Source organism: Oncorhynchus tshawytscha, linkage group LG22 (genome assembly GCF_018296145.1).
Source record: "Oncorhynchus tshawytscha isolate Ot180627B linkage group LG22, Otsh_v2.0, whole genome shotgun sequence".
NCBI classification, from domain to species: domain Eukaryota; kingdom Metazoa; phylum Chordata; class Actinopteri; order Salmoniformes; family Salmonidae; genus Oncorhynchus; species Oncorhynchus tshawytscha.
In genome coordinates this window covers 12926520-12947729 of record NC_056450.1, presented here as the reverse complement: position 1 = coordinate 12947729, position 21210 = coordinate 12926520, and the positions used below count along the sequence as shown (strand labels likewise).

General features: G+C 46.7%; 1 protein-coding gene across 1 annotated transcript in view; it reads left to right on the top strand.

The window, feature by feature from the left end:
- Window positions 1–20866, top strand: part of LOC112221520 (plexin-A2-like) — a 314405-nt gene extending 293539 nt beyond the window's left edge. Inside the window, exons 26-32 of the mRNA XM_042303787.1 lie at window positions 707–810; window positions 9251–9350; window positions 14877–15067; window positions 15333–15502; window positions 15844–16056; window positions 18369–18519; window positions 20690–20866. Coding sequence (XP_042159721.1) covers window positions 707–810; window positions 9251–9350; window positions 14877–15067; window positions 15333–15502; window positions 15844–16056; window positions 18369–18519; window positions 20690–20785 — 1025 coding nt within the window. The 3' untranslated portion in view covers window positions 20786–20866. The remainder of the gene's footprint in view (window positions 1–706; window positions 811–9250; window positions 9351–14876; window positions 15068–15332; window positions 15503–15843; window positions 16057–18368; window positions 18520–20689) is intronic.
- Window positions 20867–21210: the final 344 nt, after the last annotated feature.

The following is a 21210-nucleotide window of genomic DNA, read 5'->3' as shown; positions in this document are numbered from 1 at the left end:
TCCTTTGGAAGCTCCTGATGTGTGCCTCTTCGTAGCGACACAGAAACACCAATCAAATGAAGTTGCAGTCAGGGAATAACTTAAGAGTTTCACTCATCTTGCCAGAGGAAATAATGGCTATTATAAACTGGGTGGTTCAAGCCCTGAATGCTGATTGGCTGACAGCCATGGTATATCAGACCGTATACCATGGGTATGATAAAACATTTATTTTTACTGCTCTAATTACGTTGATGACCAGTTTATAATAGCAATAAGGCACCTCGGGAGTTTGTGATATATGGCCAATATACCGCGGCTAAGGGCTGTGTCCAGGCACACTGTGTTGCATCGTGCTTAAGAACAGATCTTAGCAATGGTATATTGGCCATATACCACACCTCCTCTGGCCCTATTGCTTAAATAGACAGACAGACAGACAGACAGACAGGGTTGTGAAGCTCTTTATACTGCAGACCAGTGTTGTTGAGTTGAATTGGTTGTAGGTAACTCAGCTCACACCTTATAAAAAGGGTGTTACCGTAAGATACAAAGGCTTCCACAGTAAATGGAAAACACAAACTAGAGGACACTGTATGTGTGTATGTTCATGTGCGCGTTATCTGCGTGTGTGCGTAGGTGCGTTGGTGTGTGTGTGTGTGTCTGCGTGTGATTGTGTTTCTGGCAGCGTGACTGACGCAGCGTCTCTTCTCTCTGGCCCCGTCAGAGTGGCGTCAGGGGCGGATGGCCCGCGTGGTCCTGCAGGACGAGGACATCACCACCAAGATAGAGAACGACTGGAAGAGACTCAACACACTCATGCACTACCAGGTACGGTGAACCGATCTACGTTGCGTATATCTAGACTCGCCACACTCCTGCACTACCAGGCAGTGTTATTCCATCGACATGACATGTATACGTGTTGATGACGGTGTATTGCAGTTTGTTGTGTACAGTATCCATATAAGTCTCTGGAGTTATAACGTGGGATTCAGCCACGTTATAAACGCACATTCTATGTAGTAGTATAATGATAGTTTATAGTAAGGAAATCACCCAGGCCCACTCAGATGTACTGCAGGTGAACTTTAATGTTGAGCCGCTTCTGACTTTGAGACGTTGAATCCTCCTCCTCCAGACTCATTAGAATTCACTCGCCTGGTTTCATCTGATCTGCATGACTCACACAGAATAGAGGGCAATTATTCCTCAGGTGGCGGGAGAGAGAGAGAGAACCGACACCTCCTATAAAGTGTCTTCCCTGGAGAGATACAGTCTCTCGCGCTCTCATTCCCTCCTCTCTCCCCCTCTCACTCTCCCTCTCTCTCGTTCCCTCTCCTCTGAGGCCCTCTACTCCTGCTATCTATATTTAATCTCCCTCCGCTCAGGGACTAGGTTGTCCTTTACCTGTTACCGTGGCAATTAGCCCTGCCTCGCTCCACGCTGAACTTCTCTCTACATCTCAGAGGCTCAGACTTGACCTGCAGTTCCTTGCCACCTTCATGGCCCTGGGGGAGGAAGAGAGAGAGAGGGGGAAAGACAGAGAGAGGGAGAAGGGGAGATACAGAGAGAGAGAGAGAGGTAAAGAGAGAAGGCAGCTAGTCCTCTCCAGAGCACATGAATCTTTCAGTAGTGCAGAGGGTCAGCAGGCTCCCATTACTCAGACAAGGAGACCATCTGCCCAGAGCTCCAGACTGCAGCCTGTTGATCTGCAGCCCTGAAGCCTGCAGCCATGGTGTGCGTGTGTGTGTGTGTTACTGAGGACTAGGTTCAGTCTGTCATGGAGGGGGGGTGGGGCTGCAGCCTTACCATGGGGCCTTTCTCTCTGAGACCTGCTTCCCCAGAGGAGGAGAAAAAAGAGGTAGAATAATTTACAAGGTGTCAGGGTTATTAGATGGGACACATCATAGTGTCCTTCGTAGAGGACTTGGTCCCATGCTGCTTTACTGTATGTATGTACCCCCCTCTGTGTCTCCTTCCTCTTTTCTTTCCTCTCTTTTTTCTCTCCTTCACCCACAGATAGTAAGCAGCGGTCTCAACCTCTCTTTCTCCCCCCTCGCTCTCCCCCCTAAGCACCTCAGAGCGCTCTCTATGGTACCCATACTACTCCTAGTCTATAAAGTACCACTGAGTCTCTATGGTACTACTCTGAGTCCCTATGGTACTACTCTGAGTCTCTATGGTACTACTCTGAGTCTCTATGGTACTACTCTGAGTCTCTATGGTACTACTCTGAGTCTCTGTGGTACTACTCTGAGTCTCTATGGTACTACTCTGAGTCTCTATGGTACTACTCTGAGTCTCTATGGTACTACTCTGAGTCTATATGGTACTACTCTGATTTTATGGTACTACTCTGAGTCTATATAGTACTACTCTGTGATTTTATGGTACTACTCTGAGTCTATATGGTACTACTCTGAGTCTATATAGTACTACTCTGACTTTATGGTACTACTCTGAGTCTATATGGTACTACTCTGAGTCTATATAGTACTACTATGAGTCTATATAGTACTACTCTGACTTTATGGTACTACTCTGAGTCTATATGGTACTACTCTGAGTCTATATAGTACTAGTATGAGTCTATATAGTACTACTCTGACTTTATGGTACTACTCTGAGTCTATATAGTACTACTATGAGTCTATATAGTACTACTCTGACTTTATGGTACTACTCTGAGTCTATATAGTACTACTCTGACTTTATGGTACTACTCTGAGTCTATATGGTACTACTCTGAGTCTATATAGTACTACTCTGAGTCTATATGGTACTACTCTGAGTCTATATAGTACAACTCTGACTTTATGGTACTACTCTGAGTCTATATGGTACTACTCTGAGTCTATATAGTACTACTCTGACTTTATGGTACTACTCTGAGTCTATATAGTACTACTCTGACTTTATGGTACTACTCTGAGTCTATATAGTACTACTCTGAGTCTATATGGTACTACTACTGAGTCTATATAGTACAACTCTGACTTTATGGTACTACTCTGAGTCTATATGGTACTACTCTGAGTCTATATAGTACTACTCTGAGTCTATATGGTACTACTCTGAGTCTATATAGTACAACTCTGACTTTATGGTACTACTCTGAGTCTATATGGTACTACTCTGAGTCTATATAGTACTACTCTGACTTTATGGTACTCTGTAGTGGTTGATGGAGGTTGTGCAATATGTCAGCTTCCATCCTCCGACAGGTCTCTCTGTTGTTGTTATGTTGCTCTGTGTCACTCTGTCTCTTTCATTAGCCATGGGAGACGCTACAGGGCACAACAACACACACACACACGCACACACGCACACACACACACACACACACACACACACACACACACACACACACACACACACACACACACACACACACACATTTGTTACAGCGATAGAGGAGCATCTCTCAGTGCTCAATAGCACATCTGAAGCCTGCCTATTGATCATGGATCTGACGCCCTAACACAACACCACTACAGAGGAGACGCACACAGGCCGGACGCGGAGTGACTAGAGGGAGGGGGTGAGTAGAGACAAGAAAGCAGGGGAAGAGAGTAAATGGGGAGAGAAGAGGGAAAAGAAGGGGAGCGACGGAGCTTCTTGTTTATCATTACAGCTGTGATGAGCCAGGTAGAGGTGTGTGTGTGTGTGTGTGTGTGTGTGTGTGTGTGTGTGTGTGTGTGTGTGTGTGTGTGTGTGTGTGTGTGTGTGTGTGTGTGTGTGTGTGTGTGTGTGTGCGCAATGCCACATCTGGCAAGTGTGTGCCTCCTGGCACGAAGACGTGGAATATTTGCGTGCGTGTGAAATATTTACACGTGCAGAATTAGTGAACCTCACCCCTGTGACTCTGCTAATTCTCACACCAGACAGTGTGACCAGACAGACACACATTCAAATTCATGAAACCCCTAACAACCTCGGAAGCTCTGCTATTTATTTCCTCATGGGAAATGGACGTTTACATACCCCAGATATAGATATACACACCGTCTCCTCGCCTGCCTCCTCCAACTGAAATTAAAACTTTAATGCATCATGCATTTAAAACGAGACAGACTGTACGGAAGCATCTTTATTCAGTAGCTACCTTTGCTACACTCTCAGACTAAACGGGTACCGTTAGCGTACGGGAATTGTTCCCAGGGGTACAAAAATGTTACAATACACAATGTACCTGCATTTCAGAGGTACGCACATTGTCATACACAAAAAAAGGGGTACAGAGAAGATTCATTTCTGTATCCCAAGGTGGAGGTGTGGATTAGTGGGGGCGTGGCTTTCAGTTAGTTTTTTTTGGCCACCCATGAGTGGAAGTGTTTAAGTCGTCTATGGTTATGTTTGAGCATGTCCGAGGTCTTTATCAAGGCTTACATAAGACCATGTCACAATAAAGTGGCGTAATTAATATTGTAGCGACCTTAACCCAACATTGCCAGGAGTTACGGATCTCAAGGCGTAATGGTTAAGGTGTTGGCTGGACCAGGTTCGAGTCCCATTTGAGGATGGCGCTGGCCTCCCGAGTGGTGCAGCAGTCTAAGACACTGCATGGCCCAGCGTTGTCCGGGTTAGGGGCGGGGACTTTACTTGGCTCATCGCGCTCTAGCGACTCCTTGTGGTGAGCCGGGAGCCAGCAGGCTGACTCGGACGTCAGTTGAACGGTGTTTCCTCTGATACATTGGTGCAGCTGCCTTCCGGGTTAAGTGTGTGGGTGTTAAGAAGCGCTGTTTGGCGGGTCATGTTTTTCGGAGGCATGACTCAACCTTAATAATAATAAAAACAAGTTTGATGGCGGAGAGGTGTGTAAACGTGAGGGACTTAATATAGAGAAGGACATTTTTGCCACTTAGAAGGAACAAATGGCTTTGTCAGTGTGGTGGTACCCTTAAAATGCTCATTTGAATCTGTGGACCATATGGTACAATATTGGCTCTTTTATGGTAGGAACTGCAAGGGTACAACTATGTACCTAGAACTAATGGTACAATGACGTACCTTACAGAGTACCACTACAGTGACAAGCATTTGTACGTATTAAGTACAATTCGTCACCGTTTTTTCTGAGAGTATACTTGGAGCTCAGGGGGACTGAATGAAACTCCACAGACACACACACACACACACAGACACACAGACACAGACACACACACACACACACACAGACACACACACAGACACACACACACACAGACACACACACAGACAGACACACAGACACACACACACACCTGGACTGTTGGTCGGAGCAGGAGGAGAGCAGATAAAAGATTGATGAGATAGGAGAGTGCCTGGCTGATTGCTGATGTTGATCTCTCTTTGTTGATTAGTCTTCCTCCTTGTCAAAGGGAGCTTTTCGTCAGCCAAGCCCTTACTTTCTCTGTGCACTCTCTCTACCTCCTACCCTTGCACCTTTTCCTCTCTTGCTATCCCTCTCTATCTCCCTTGCCTTCTCTCTTTTCATCAGCCCAGCTCTTACTCTCTCTTTGTTCTCTGTCTCTCTCTCTCTCTCTCTGTCTCTCTCTCCTCTCTTACTCCCTCTCTCTCGATCTCTCTCTCTCTCTCTCTCTCTCCTCTCTTACTCTCTCTCTTACTCTCTCTCTCTCTCTCTCTCTCTCTCTCTCTCTCTCTCTCTCTCTCTCTCTCTCTCTCTCTCTCTCTCTCTCTCTCTCTCTCTCTCTCTCTCTCTCTCTCTCTCTCTCTCTCTCTCTCTCTCTCTCTCTCTCTCTCTCTCTCTCTCTCTCTCTCTCTCTCTCTCTCTCTCTCTCTCTCTCTCTCTCTCTCTCTCTCTCTCTCTCTCTCTCTCTCTCTCTCTCTCTCTCTCTCTTTGCCATCCTCCGAGGTGAGATGTTTAACCTTCCGTCTGGTGAATAGCATTACCGGTCCAGTAGTTCCCAGGGGAGCAGGGTCTAGAGCAGGCTAGACCAGAGGTGGCACACTCACATCCAATTACCATATAATGGGCTTGAGTGGCATGAGACATAGGGCAAGATTTACAATTCAAATAAAAAACTGTGTGGGAAGTCAGGTGTTTAGAGCTGTGAATGCTTTGCCCATGTGAGGTGTTGGTGAAATCTTAAACTGCAAATAGATCACTTAAAATGCATTGCAGTGGGGGGTGGTTGCAGTTAAATGGATTGCGTATTTGGGAAAAGTGTAGTAATTGTACCTTGGTTTTTCCCGTCCTCTGCCGTGCCTACGTGGACGGTAAGGATTTTTCCAGGGGCACAGCTGGAAATGTGACTGAGGAAAATGGCTGCAGGAAATGACTTGGTTCCCATCCTCCTGCAGTGTAGCGGGCTAAACTGTGCCAAGACATTAGAGCCCTGTCACTGTGCCTCCATGTTGTGTCCTGACCTTGTGTTGTCCTACTGATGTTGTGGAGGAACCGACATGACTTCACCAGGAGCTCCAGTTTCACCCCCCCCAGACTGAGAACCTGCACTGGGACGTTTTGGGTCTATTTTAGATTAACCCAGACAGACACTACGGATAGTTGGATTACAGCAGTAACATATCTTTCCATCAATCTGATTCTCTGTGGCGGCTCGTCCCCTGTTGTCATCTGAGCAAACAACGCCCCACAGACAGAGTTTGAGTTTTAAAATATGCTCAGACAGAGAAGGAAATCTAGATCAACATTTTGGCAGGCATAGTGAAGAGAGTGTTCCTCTGCTCTCCACAGATTCCTTTATACACCAAGGCAGTTGGTATGGGGTCTGATGACAGCCAGTATTGCTGCAGATTGAGTCATCTTCTCTTCGGGAAACACAGTGGGACTCAACTCTCATTGCATTGTCCCCAACCAGTATATGTTATTAGAACGCTCTTAGAAAGCTATTTAGTTTGATAAAAACACAATTTAGTGTTCAAATTACAAAATAACCCTTTCATCTTATATCCTTAAGTTCTATATTAAAGACCTGTCAGTTAGGAAATTGTGTGTGGCTAAACCTCAGCACAGCGCAGTCCAGTCCAATCTGTGATAGATAGGCCTCCTAAGCTAGGTTTGGGCCACAGGATCAGGGGATGAGAGATAGGCAGGTGTGGACATAGGGGGGGGGGACTGTTTGATGAAAGTCTTATCACAGTGTAGCGTTGGTTCCTTATCACACCTGCAGGCCACTGTCAGGCTCACCTCAACTCCCTGCCTCACACTGTGGATTAGCCCTGAAGGACGAAGCTGCACGCCTTCAATCATCTCCACTATCACCACAACCCATCTCTATCTCTACGCTCACACAGCCCGTCTATCAGACTCCATAACATAGAGGAGGAGAGGGAGAAGGATGGGAGCGAGGCAGAGAGAGAGCGAGAGAGAGCCTCCTGTCAGGCAATTCCCATGAAGGAGAGAGGAAGAGAGACAATGCTCGGTGTAGAAAGGAACAGGTGTCACCACTGTCAGAGCTGGAGGAACGAGAGTGAAGGCTTCCGAAAATATGGAGAAGGTTAGGATGGAGAGGGAGAGGATAGGTTGGGCTCGGGAGAGGTCTTCACAATCCATCTCTATCTCTATGCTCACACAGCCCGTCTATCAGACTCCATAACATAGAGGAGGAGAGGGAGAGGATAGGTTGGGCTCGGGAGAGGTCTTCTCAATACAGAGCCAACGGCTGGAATGAGGTTCCAAAGAGCGGTTTGTCGTTCCCCACTAAGAGGGCAGGCGGTGTGGCATCATTTAATGAGATGACTCCTCCTCGAGCTTCTGTCCTTTCAAGTGCTCTGTCTGCTGGAGCTGGAGTTAGCTCTAGCACTTGACCCCGGCTGTGACCCCAGCTAATGGCCTGTTAGAAATGAGTGGAGGAGGGGGGGTTTGAGGGTTGCTACTGTACAACGTGGGGCCACGTCATTAGCCGTGGAGTGCCGAGAAGAGGAGGAGGAGAAGTGTAGAAAGGAGGTGACAGGAGAGGAGAGGAGAGAGAGGTGACCTAGCTGAAGCTTTAGAGAGGCTAACAGTGAGGAGAGGAGAGAAGAGAGAGGTGACCCAGCTGAAGCTTTAGAGAGGCTAACAGTGAGGAGAGGTCGGGGGACAGATTATTTATCTCAACCTTGTTTTCATGTCATATAGGAGGTTTTCATTCAGCCCGTGGCTGCTTGGTGATTTCACACTGTTGGATGCTTGTCCTTCTTGTTCTTTCACTCCGAAAACTCAATTCCCTTCACTGGGTTGGCTGGACATGCCACAGAGGGCTTTGGTATTTTGGTTCTCAAAAAGGAAAAACAGTGGTTTTGTATATTTGTGTGCAATATTTTGTCTATCCAGATTGAAAGAGTGCACGCAAACACACCCTCCCAGCTGTGATTGGCAATGAAATGTAGAGTAAATGACAGTAGAATGTGGAATGGTGTAGAACACTGAATTTTATGGCTGTGGCTCGGAGAGACTGTGGACAGAGTCAGCAATGTGTCGTCCATAGACAAAGACAGAGAGGTAGTCAGAGTGGTCCTGGCATGTACAGTATGGTAAAGGTGTCCTATAAGACTCTTTCATGTGGAGAGAGCTCATCCCCCTGCCGTACCCCGTGTAGTTGAGATCAAAAGCAATCTTTGTAGGAATACTGTAGACAATAGAGCCGGATTGGAGGGCTGACTCTTCCACTGTGCCATTGTTCCCTGTCACTCTCAATATCTTTCTTTCTTATCATCAATTTCCCTTCCATTTTTGGACAATCCCTCCACTTTCGCTCTTTCTCTCTTTTTCCATCACTGTTATGGCTTAATTTATTTTTTTCCTCTCTCTGCCCGTACCCCCCTTCGGGAGATGCTGCGATGACAGTGAGGCGGGGGAGGTTGTTTTCTAGACATGCCAGTGGGAAGCCCTCACTCCGCATTGCTTTAGCTCTGGTTTTCAGCCCACTCCCGCCTCCCCTTCCCTTCTCTCCTCTCCTTATTTCCCTAATGGCTGGGGAGTGATGGGAATGGCGATGCGGATCATCTCATCACGGAGGCATCTGAGTTGTTTCGTACAGAGAGACGCTCTGCAGAGAGAGCCCACGAGGCGTTAGAGATGACAGGAGGTTGAATGGGGAGAATGTGACAGAGTACAGGGAGGGAGGGATTCAAGAGGAAGGAGATGCTGTGTCATGGCGTAGGTGTGAGCACGTGTTCATATCTCTTGGAAAGGGGCGGAGGGTGCTAAACCAGGGTTGCAGATCAATGTGTACTGCATACGGACAACGTGTTGTCCGCGAGCAGCCCGCCTGTCAGTGATTGAGCATGTTCTCTTATCACAATGTTCTCTGTTGTGTTGTTGCAGGTGTCTGACCGCTGTGTGGTGGCTCTGGTGCCCAAACAGACCTCTTCCTACAACATCCCCCCATCAGCCAGCATCTCCCGGACCTCCATCAGCAGATATGGTGAGCACATAGAACATAGAACATAGAACGTTGAACATAGATCTCCATGGTAGGTACTGTACTTCGCTCCTCAAGCCATGGGACCATTTCAAACAAACAACATCAACATAAATATTAACACAGGATGAGGAAGGGAGGGTCGTAGGTCAAAGTGTTCCGTGTCTAAGCCTTTGGGTGTGAGCACACCTGATATACACGTTAGCCTTTCAGATGAGTTTGTAGACATTTTGTTCAGAGACCAGCTCTGTTTGGAGCGTCTAATGCTTTGCTGCGGTGCCATTGCTTACCCTACTATCTCCTCCCGACGGTGTTTACTGCCGTTTACCTCACAGCCCAGAACCTGCAGGGGTGGTAGAGGGATGGAGAGGAAGAGGGATGGAGAGGTAGAGGGATGGAGAGGTAGAGGGATGGAGAGGAAGAGGGATGGAGAGGTAGAGAGGGCCCGATGGGAGACATGGAGAGAGGTGTTTGGTTTTACCATCAAGTATAATAATGAGGATGCCAGACTGAGCCTGGAGCCAGAGTGTAATGGTCCGTCACACACACACACACACACACACACACACACACACACACACTGGTGACAGTCACAGGGGTGAGCCACAGGGCCTCCCATCTGGTTCCATGCCCAACCCCAACGGCAGCATGTGATTGGCTAATTATTCACTGTGAATGATACTTCACACCAGTAGAAAGTGAAAACGGAACACGGTTGGCCAATTATCAGGGCTGGGATTGGATGAGAACCCCCATAGGTTGTTTTCTGTCGCCTGGAGAGATGACCAATTGGTCCAGTAACACCATCACCCCTCTCCTTTCCTATTTACTAAGTCCCCATTTGCCAATCACAAAACCAGCAGTAAATTGGAAATGAGCCCTGGACAGTGTCAGACAAACAATGAGGATAGTTAATGTGTCATGTGCAATGTGCAATAAAAGTCCGATAGGACTATCTCTAATTCATAAAGATGGTGACGTTTACGATGTCCGAGAAAGCATTGCCAGCTCCTCATTAACACGGCCACATTAAGAATGTACTGTAGAGAGACTGCGAGATACAGGAGTAATGACTACATAACCAACAAAAGCAGTATTATGCTCTGATGTAGTAAATAAGTATTACTCTGTAATGACTGAAACAGAGGATCTGGAGATGAATTGCCAACATGAATGATCTAAAGGACACTAACACATTATGTTAGTCTCAGTGTGGTTCAGTGGCTGGTAATGCATACAGTATTAAACAGTATTCCATCCTGAACAACATACTGCTTAAATCTGAATATTTGACCAAAGTCATTAAATAGCAATGAGGGTGTGTGTGTGTGTGTGTGTGTGTGTGTGTGTGTGTGTGTGTGTGTGTGTGTGTTTTGTATGATGCTGCATCAAAAAACAACCTGTCCTCCTCTGGCTCCAGCCCGGTCCCCAATCAATCAAAGCCTGGCACAGCGGGCACAGATGTGCCCCGACACCCGTCTGATTGATTCATATCAATTTAACATTCAGCATTTAGCATCCCGCCTCAATTTACCGTTCCAGCACCCTCCCGGCCCTGAGTAACCCGCTACACACTCCCCCCTGATGCCTACCTCACACACACACACACACACCCCTGCTACCCTCACACCCACCCCCGGGAGTGTGAAGTCTGGTGCAGTGGTTACTGAGCTGAAGATAGGAGGGAGAGGTCTGCCCCCCTGGAGAGGAAGGAGTAGTGAGAGAGAGGGGCAAGGACCTGCCAGTGGCTTAAAATGGGATTTGAGACCTCAATCCACCCCACTCGCACACACAGAGAGAGACACACACAGGGGCTGACAGACCCCCCCGCCCCCGCCAGTCTCAAAGGTCCCAGTGGCCACCCTAGAGACCCTTCTCGCTGCTGCTGCTCTTTAGAAAAGACCACTTAGTGCTGTAAGTCGCTGTAGAGCTCTGAGGCTTTGTTGTCCCACACTGCCCTTTGAAGACAGGTGAGAGGGATCTGACAATGATAGAGAGCCCCTCCAGACCTCTCACACACACACACACACACACACACACACACACACACACACACACACACTCACCGCCACTGGGGAGGAAAGAGCTGCTAAGTAAGAACACTGGTGAAGAAGAGGAGGAGGAGGAGAAGAGCGCCATTCCTTAGTGTCAAAGGACTGAGGGAAAGAAGATGGCTGGAGTGCTTTACATATTAGAGATCTTTTGATGCATTGATTAGGACCCTTTCAATGTGGCGACAGCAGGAAAGAGACAATTATACTTCCTTTTAAGAGGAACCCAGGAGAGCCACGTCTCTGTGTCTCTGTCAATTCAAAAGGGCTTTATTGGCATGGGTAACATATGTTTATATTGACAAAGCGAAATAGATCATAAACAAAGGTGAAATAAACATTAAAAAATTAACAGTAAACATTAAACAAAAAAGTTAAAGGAATAGAGACGTTTCAAATGTCATTATGTCTGTATACAGTGTTGTAACAATGTGCAAATACTTAAAGTACAAAAGGGAAAATAAATAAAACATAAATATGGATTTCTCTCTCGCACTTCTATTCAGAGAGAGGGATAATATGAAGGAAAGAGAGAGAGAGAGAGAGAGATGATATGAAAGAGAGGGAGAGAGAGAGAGATGATATGAAAGAGAGGGAGGGGGGGGGGCACAGCCCCTCCACCACTCCCCCACTCTCTGGACTTAATGAAATATTATTGGTGCATGGCTCCTTTCATCCGTTTAGTCGAGTGAGAGGGTGCTGCTCCTGCTATCCAGAGGGCCAACAGACATGTATTGAGCTGGACGGACGGACGAACAGACAGACAGAGACCTATTTATTCCCCATTCCTTCATCACATTTCTGCCAAGCTAATATGAAATGATCCAACGCTGCAATTGACTTTACAGAAAGGTTAAAGAGGAACAAGGGACTAGGGGTTTTAAGCATTGTAATGAGACTACAGAGGAGAAGGGCACATTAGACAGGAGGAGGTTCAGTGTGTGTGTGTGTGTGTTGGGGGGGAATATCAAATCTAATTTTATTGGTCACATGCCGATGTTATTGCGGGTGTAGCGAAATGCTTGTGTTCCTAGCTCTGACAGTGCAGTAAATATCTAACAATTCACAACAGTACACACAAATCTAAAGTAAAATAATGGAAATATAAGAAATATATAAATATTAGGATGAGCAATGTCAGAGTGGCATTGACTAAAAGTAGAATAGAATACAGTATATACATATGAAATGAGTAAAGCAGTATGTAAACATTATTAAAGTGACTAGTGTTCCATTATTAAAGTGACCAGTGATTCCATGTCTATGTATATTGGGCAGCAGCCTCTAAGGTGCAGGGTTGAGTAACCGGGTGGTAGCCAGCTAGTGATGGCTATTTAACAGTCTGATGGCCTTGAGATTGAAGCTGTTTTTCAGTCTCTCGGTCCCATGACTGAGGCATGCGTGGCCACGCAGTCATGGATGAACAGGGAGTAGAGGAGGGGGCTGAGCACACCCCCTTGTGGAGTCCCTGTGTAGAGGATCAGCAAAGTGGTGTTGTTTCCTATCTTCACCACCTGGGGGCGGCGAGTCCGGAAGTCCAGGACGCAGTTGCACAGGGCTGTGTTCAGGACCAGGGCCCCGAGCTTAATGATGAGCTTGGAGGGTACTATGTTGTTGAAGGCTGAGCTATAGTCAATGAACAGCATACTTACATAAGTATTCCTCTTGTCCAGATGGGATAGGGCAGTGTGCAGTGTGATGACGATAGCATCGTCTGTGGATCTATTGGGGCGGTATGCAAATTGAAGTGGGTCTAAGGTGGCCGGTAAGGTGGAGGTGATAGGATCATTAACTAGCCTCTCAAAGCACTTCATGATGACAGAAGTGAATGTTACGGGGCGATAGTCATTTAGTTCAGTTACCTTTGCTTTTGGGGTACAGGAACAATGGTGGAGATCTTGAAGCAAGTGGGGACAGCAGGCTGGGATAGGGAGGGATTGAATATGTCCGTTAACACTCTAGCTAGCTGGTCTGCGCATGCTCTGAGGACGCGTCTGGGCCGGCAGCCCTGCGAGGGTTAACACGCTTAAATGTCTTACTCACGTTGGCCACGGAGAATGAGAGCCCACAGTCCATGTGAGCGGGCCGTGTCGGTGGCACTGTGTTCTCCTCAAAGCAGGTGAAGAAGGTGTTTAGCTTGTCCGGGAGCAAGACGACGGTGTTCACGACGTGGCTGGTTTTCCCTTTGTAGTCCATGATTGTCTGTAGACCCTGCCACATACATCTCGTGTGTGAGCCGTTGACTCCACTTTGTCTCTGTACTGACATTTTTCCTGTTTGATTGCCTTATGGAGGGAATAACTACACTGTTTGTATTCAACCATATTCCCAGTCACCTTGCTCGAATGCTGTCATTTATCCACAGTTTCTGATTTGGGTAGGTTTTAACAGTCACCGTGGGAAATTCATCCCCTATACACTTCCTGATGAACTCAGTCATCAGTCACCGTGTCAGTGTATACGTCAATGTTATTCTCAGAGGCTATCCGGGAAGTTGGAGTAGCAGTGGTCGAGTGTTTAAGCAGCGCAAGTATTACAGTCAATCTGTTGATAGAACTTCGGTAGCATTTTCCTCAAATTTGCTTTGTTAAAATCCCTAACTACAATATATGAGGCTTCAGGATATGTGGTTTCCAGTTTGCACAAAGTCCAGTGTAGTTCCTTGAGGGCCGTTGTGGTATCGGCTTGAGGTGGAATATATATTGCTGTGACTATAAACAAAGAGAATTCTCTTGGGAGGTAATACGGTTGGCATTTGATTGTGAGGTATTCTAGGTCGGGTGAACAAAAGGATTTGAGTTTCTGTACGTTACCACAATCACACCATGAGTAGTTAATCAGGAAACATACACCCCCGCCTTCCTTCTTCCCGGAGAGTTCTTTATTCCTGTCTGGGCGATGCACTGAGAACCTGTATGGCTGTATGGACAGGGACAGTATATCCGGAGAGAGCCATGATTCCGTGAAACAGAGTATGTTACAATCCCTGATATCTCTGGAAGGAGATCCTCGCCCTCAGCTCGTCTACTTTATTGTCCAGAGACTGAACATTGCCGAGTAATATATACCTATTCTCCGCCGGCGGAGTCTTGGAGCAGCCTCTGGGATAAGTTCAATTGCCCTGGGGAGTACGAACAAAGAATCCAATTTGGGAAAGTAGTATTCCTGGTCATAATGCTGGTGAGTTACCGCCGCTCTGACATCCGAAAGTTATTTCTGGCTGTATGTAATATCATCTCTCTCTAATAATGTAAGAAATAACACACAAAAAAAACAAATACAGCAAAGTTGCTCAGGAGCTAGAAGCAGAGCTTCCCTGTCTGTCGGCGCCATCTTGCGTGTGTGTTACTGAACAGGACAAGGGAATAGAGCACAGAACTTGGAACGCAGTGGCTCATTTAAAGTGTCTAATTTACCTCCCTCTCTCCCTCCGTCTCTCTCTCCTACCCTTTTTCGCTCTCTCTTTCTCTCTCTCTAGACTCGTCCTTCCGGTACACAGGTAGTCCAGACAGTCTGCGTTCCCGTGCCCCTATGATAACCCCTGACCTTGAGAGTGGGGTCAAAGTGTGGCACCTTGTCAAGAACCACGAGCATGGAGACCAGAAGGAGGGAGACCGCGGCAGCAAGATGGTCTCCGAGATATACCTGACCAGGCTGCTGGCCACCAAGGTAACACCCAGCTTACAAACTTCTTTATGTAACAGGCATTGTCCCTCCATATTTCAATTATACTACAGCAGTTTACTTTCAGTCACAGTGGTTTTGTTTCACATAAATTGTACTAAGTGACTGGTGGTACAATCCTGCATTTTGAATCCAGTGGCGAATGAGAGACTTTCATCTGCTTAGGTTATTGCCTATTCATTTAGGAAATCAGTTATTATTGAGTGAGTTTATGTATGTCTGACCTGGTGTGTCCATTGTTTTTACCCAGGGTACACTGCAGAAGTTTGTGGACGACCTGTTTGAGACGTTGTTCAGTACCGTCCACCGGGGTAGCGCCCTGCCCCTCGCCATCAAATACATGTTTGACTTCCTGGACGAGCAGGCGGACAAACACGGCATCCACGACCAAGATGTCCGTCACACGTGGAAGAGCAACTGGTGAGAAACCTGGAGGATGTAGAGTAGAAATGATAGGATTCATCAATAGGATGTATAATGTAGGATGTGATGTGTATCAGTCAGAGGATGATACACTGAGTCATCGGTAAGAAACTTTCCCAAATATAACAGTACTGGATTCTGCCTGTCTGGAGTTAAGAGCCTGAAGCTCCTCCCTAAAGCCAGCACTTTAGTGACCCAGAAATAGGAGAGAAATACAGTACTGATAGTTAGGGGATTCTGACTCAGTGCTTTCATGACCCAGAGAGTGAAGAACAACACTGAGAGGGGATTCTGACTGACTCATTTCTGTGCCCTCTCTCTCTCTCTCTCTCTCTCAGCCTCCCGCTGCGGTTCTGGGTAAACGTGATCAAGAACCCTCAGTTTGTGTTTGACATCCACAAGAGCAGCATCACGGACGCCTGTCTGTCTGTGGTGGCCCAGACCTTCATGGACTCCTGCTCCACCTCAGAGCACCGCCTGGGCAAGGACTCGCCCTCCAACAAGCTGCTGTACGCTAAAGACATCCCCAACTACAAGAGCTGGGTGGAGAGGTGAGTGAGACAAAATATACACAAAGAATTCTATTTCCTTGTTTTCTTACCGCTCATAAACTATTTTGGTCCTGGATACACTTGCAGTATGTTTAAGCAATACGGCCTGAGGGTGTGTGGTATATTGGCCATATACAGTGGCAAGAAAAGTATGTGAACCCTCTGGAATTACCTGGATTTCTGCATAAATTGGTCATCAAATTTGATCTGATCTTCATCTAGGTCACAACAATAGACAAACACAGTCTACTTATACTAATAACACACAAATTATTGTATTTTTCTTGTGTATATTGAATCCATAATTTAAACATTCACAGTGTAGGTTGGAAAAAATAAACTTCCCCAAAACCTAATTGGAGTCAGGAGTCAGCTAACCTGGAGTCCAATCAATGAGATGAGATTGGAGATGTTGGTTAGAGCTGCCTAGCCCTATAAAAAAACACACATTTGAGTTTGCTGTTCACAAGAAGCATTGCCTGATGTGAACCATGCCTCAAACAAAAAAGATCTCAGAAGACCTAAGATTAACTTGCATAAAACTGGAAAGGGTTACAAAAGTATCTCTAAAGCCTTGATGTTCATCAGTCCACGGTAAGACAAATTGTCGATAAATGGAGAAAGTTCAGCACTGTTGCTACTCTAGGAGTGGCCGTAAGGGAAAGATGACTGCAACAGCACAGCGCAGAATCCTCAGTGAGGTTAAGAAGAATCCTAGAGTGTCAGCTAAAGACGTACAGAAATCTCTGGAACATGCTAACATCTCTGTTGACGAGTCTACGATACGTAAAACACTAAACAAGAATGGTGGTCATGGGAGAACACCACGGAAGAAGCCATTGCTCTCCAAAAAAAACATTGCTGCACGTCTGAAGTTTGCAAAAGTCCACCTGGATGTTCTACAGCGCTACTGGCAAAATATTCAGTGGACAGATGAAAGGAACACAACACTATGTGTGGAGAAAAAAAAGGCACAGCACACAAACATCAAAACCTCATCCCAAATGTAAAGTATGGTGGAGGGAGCATCATGGTTTGGGGCTGCTTGAACAGCTTGCTATCATCGACGGAAAAACTAATTCTCAAGTTTATCAAAGCCTTCCATTCTCCTGAAAAAGGTCATCTGTCCGCCAATTGAAGCTCAACAGAAGTTGGGTGATGCAAACGGACAATGACCCAAAACACAGAAGTAAATCAACAACAGAAGAAAATACATCCTGACCTCAACCAGATTGAGATGCTGTGGCAGTCACGCCCTGGCCTTAGTATTCTGTGTTTTCTTTAATATTTTGGTTAGGCCAGGGTGTGACATGGGTGATTTATGTGTTTTGTCTTATCTAGGGGTTTTGTAGATTTATGGGGTTGTGTTCAGTTTAGTTGTCTAGGTAAGTCTATGGTTGCCTGAAGTGGTTCTCAATCAGAGGCAGGTGTTTATCGTTGTCTCTGATTGGGAACCATATTTAGGCAGCCATATTATTTGGGTATTTTGTGGGTTGTTGTTTCCTGTCTCTGTGTTCTCTGCACCAGTTAGGACTGTTTCGGTTTTGCCACATTTTCTTAGTTTGTATTTGTATAGTGTTTTCGTCTTTATTAAAGATGCTTAACAATAACCACGCTGCATTTTGGTCCTCCTCTCCTTCCCAGGAGGAAAGCCGTTACAGTGGCATGACCTCAAGAGAGCGGTTCACACCAGACATCCCAAGAATATTGCTGAACTGAAACAGTTTTGTGAAGAGGAATGGTCTAAAATTCCTCTTGACCGTTCCACAGAAAACATTTGGTTGAGCTTGTTGCTGGCAAAGAAGGATCAATCAGTTATTACTTCCAAGGGTTCACATACTTTTCCCACCCTGCACTGTGAAGATTTACATTGTGTTCATTAAAGACATGAAAACGTATAGTTTGTGTGTTAATAGTTTAAACAGACTTTGTTTGTCTATTGTTGTGACCCAGATGAAGGTCAGATCAAATTTTATGACCAATTCATGCAGAAATCCAGGTAATTCCAAAGGGTTCACACTCTTTTTCACATATGTACTCCACAGGAGGTTGGTGGCACCTTAATTGGGGAGGACGGGCTCGTGGTGATGGTTGGAGCGCAATAAGTTGAATGACATCAAACACGTGGTTTCCATGTGGTTGATGTCATTCCATTCCCTGCTTTCCAGCCATTATTATGAACCGTCCTCCCCTCAGCAGCCTCCTGTGATGTACTCTATGATGAGGCTTAACATTCCGGTAAAGAATTCTGGTGTCGATTGTTTCAGCTCTGCATGTTGAAACTGAGTGTCGCCCCCTGTGTGTGCCTGCAGGTACTACGCGGACATTAACCGTCTGCCGGCCATCAGTGACCAGGACATGAATGCCTACCTGGCAGAGCAGGCCAGGCTCCACTCCACAGAGTTTAACATGCTCAGTGCTCTCAACGAGATCTACTCCTATGTCTCCAAATACAGCGAGGAGGTGAGTCCTGACACAGGGGAGGCCATGCTACAGCCTTATCAACTCTCCTCTTCAGTCAAGTCTAGTCTAATTCATGGGCATTCCTAACTCATTTAGAGTGTTTCAAAAACTTTCAGAGATGCCAAGAGCTTCTCTGATCTGATGGTATTCGTCACAAAGAACCATACCCCCCCCGGCGCCGCCGCCACAACCAAGTCACACAACCCATCCTAAGTGCCATATGTCCTGGGCCAATGAGAGTTGTGGGTGGATGATATGTGGAGGAGAGACAGGAACAGCGGCTGTACAAGCAGCTCAGCATGCTACTCCATCCCCTGAGTGGTGTGAAGGAACACAGCCCTGTTCTCTCTCTCTCTCTCTCTCGCTTGCTCTCTCTTTCTTTCTCTGTGGCTCTCTTGAGCAGAATCAAGACGTGGAGAGGGGGGGTTGAGGGAAAGAAAGAGAACGAGAGAGAGAGAGAGGGCAAAGAGAGAGAGAAAAATGGAGAGAGAAAATTTGGGAGAAAATTAGGGAGAGGGATGGGAGAGTGCGACAAAGAAGAGACGGGGGAGAGCGAGAGAGAGAGAAAAGCTTCTGTAATGGAGACATTCCGGCTGTAATGTCAGCACCTCTTCTGGGAGCCATTAGTCTGCCCTTATTGAGGCCCCATTCACAAGACGAGGAGCATACTCCCTCTTCTCTCTCCCTTTCTATTCCATCTATCTCTCTCTCTTTCACTCTCTCCTCTGTGTTTCTCTCGTCTCTCTCTTCTTCCCCATCTGCCCTAAGAGCTTGAAGCTGCTGCCGCTAGGAGCTAGTGTTCACTTCTCCTCTCTCTTTTTACCTCTCAGAGACCACCTCTTTTACTCCCACTCTCTTTCTCGCACTTTCTTCCCACTTTGTTTCCTTTTCTTTTATCCCACGCTCTTCCCCCACCTCTAGCTTTCTTTCTTTCTCTCTCACAGACAGACAGACACACACACACACACACTCATGCCCTCTCTCTGTCTCTCCTCTTCTCTAGCTCTCTCTCCTGGGCACAGTGCTAAGGCCCTTATCGTTGGCCGTCATCAGTTGTTTGTTCCATGCCTGGCTCCCTGTGTGGCCCCTCTAGCGGGCTAGCGCAGTGCTAAATGGATTTTGGTGATGGCGGAGGGAGGGAGGGAGGGAGGGAGGGAAGGAGCTGTGCCTGCATACAGCACAACAGATTCATAATAGATTGGTATGAGGGGGAGAGGGGGATGAGGAGGAGAGGCTCCGCTGGGCTCTGCTCTGCCAGCTCTAAGAGCACTTAGGCAGATGAGAGGGAGACAACAGGCAGGGAGGCAGGTAGTGTACTATGGGACAGGCTGCTGTAGCTATGTACAGACCTTAAGAGAAACTAGTCTTCGTTAATGTCCCCATAATGTTTTCACCTCAACGCCTTTCCTTGCCCACTGCTCACAATCACATACAGTCCATGTCGGTCATGTAGAAAGGGGAGAGCTGTGCGGCATTAGCATTGGTCCGCAGCTATAATCAATGTCACTTTATATCCACTCACTGTGTGGCATAACTCGTACCAGTGATCTTATTGGGTATTGTTTCTCCTGTTTGATATGAGCACATGAAAAAGCACCGCCCGGCTGCCGCGTTGTCACCCTGGCGTGCATACAGTGTGTTGTGACTCTGTGTGACACCACAGACAGCAGAGAGGAGACCCTGTCGGATTCCACGTTGAACAGCTTGACAAATGCCCACGTTTACAGAGGGACAAAAGAATAAGACAGGGCATAACACCAGTTGGATTCCTCCGTTATTGTGCCACTCTCTCTGACAGAGACAATTCTATTTCCTCTTTAATGTTATAGTCAGGAAATATCAATCACACATGATCCCACCCATCCAACAAAGCATACTCTAAGCCAGTTGACATACAATGGGCATTATGTAAGTCAATACAACTTCATGTATTCCCTCAGGGGCATTTAAGAAAAGCCAAATCACAAATGTCAACTTCCTCAACACATAATACTGTAAACAGACCACAGACAACACATTCCTCAATACATCTGTATGTCTTCCCTGCGTTGAGTGTGACACTGAAGCATGTTGTTGTCCTGGGTTCACAGTAGGCTGTCTTCCTGGTTTGAGTGTGTTAGGAATGACAGTAAAGCATGTTGTTGTCTTGTCCCCCCAACCCCCCTCCCAGATCACCATGGCCCTGGAGCAGGACGAGCAGGCTAAGAAACAGCGTCTGGCCTACAAGGTGGAGCAGCTCATCTCAGCCATGTCCCTGGAGAGCTGAAACAGACCACGGGATTGGACGACTGGACCGGCCCGGGATATCCATCAGCCACAGCCACCCAACCAACAGTCCCGATACTCACAGTGGGGGTGGGGGGATTGGGGGGGACCAACCACCACTGACCTGGGACCTTTTAAATCCAGAAATAAGAGTTGTTGTTTTTTTTAATCAAATTTTCTTCCTACGCCATACTGCCACCAACTCCAAAAGACTCCATAGGCTCTGGAGACATGGGTGGTGATGATGATGTACGGTGGGGCGACCACAGACCTTCATAAAGGCTACATGGCATCTTTCTTTCCAGCTGATATTATTTTGGGTTTGACGGGCAGTGTGGTGTGTGTGTGTGTGTGTGTGTATAGCCCTGGAGGAGAGATATGAGAAGGAACGAACAGAGGGGAGATGTTATGGCCAGATACACTCTC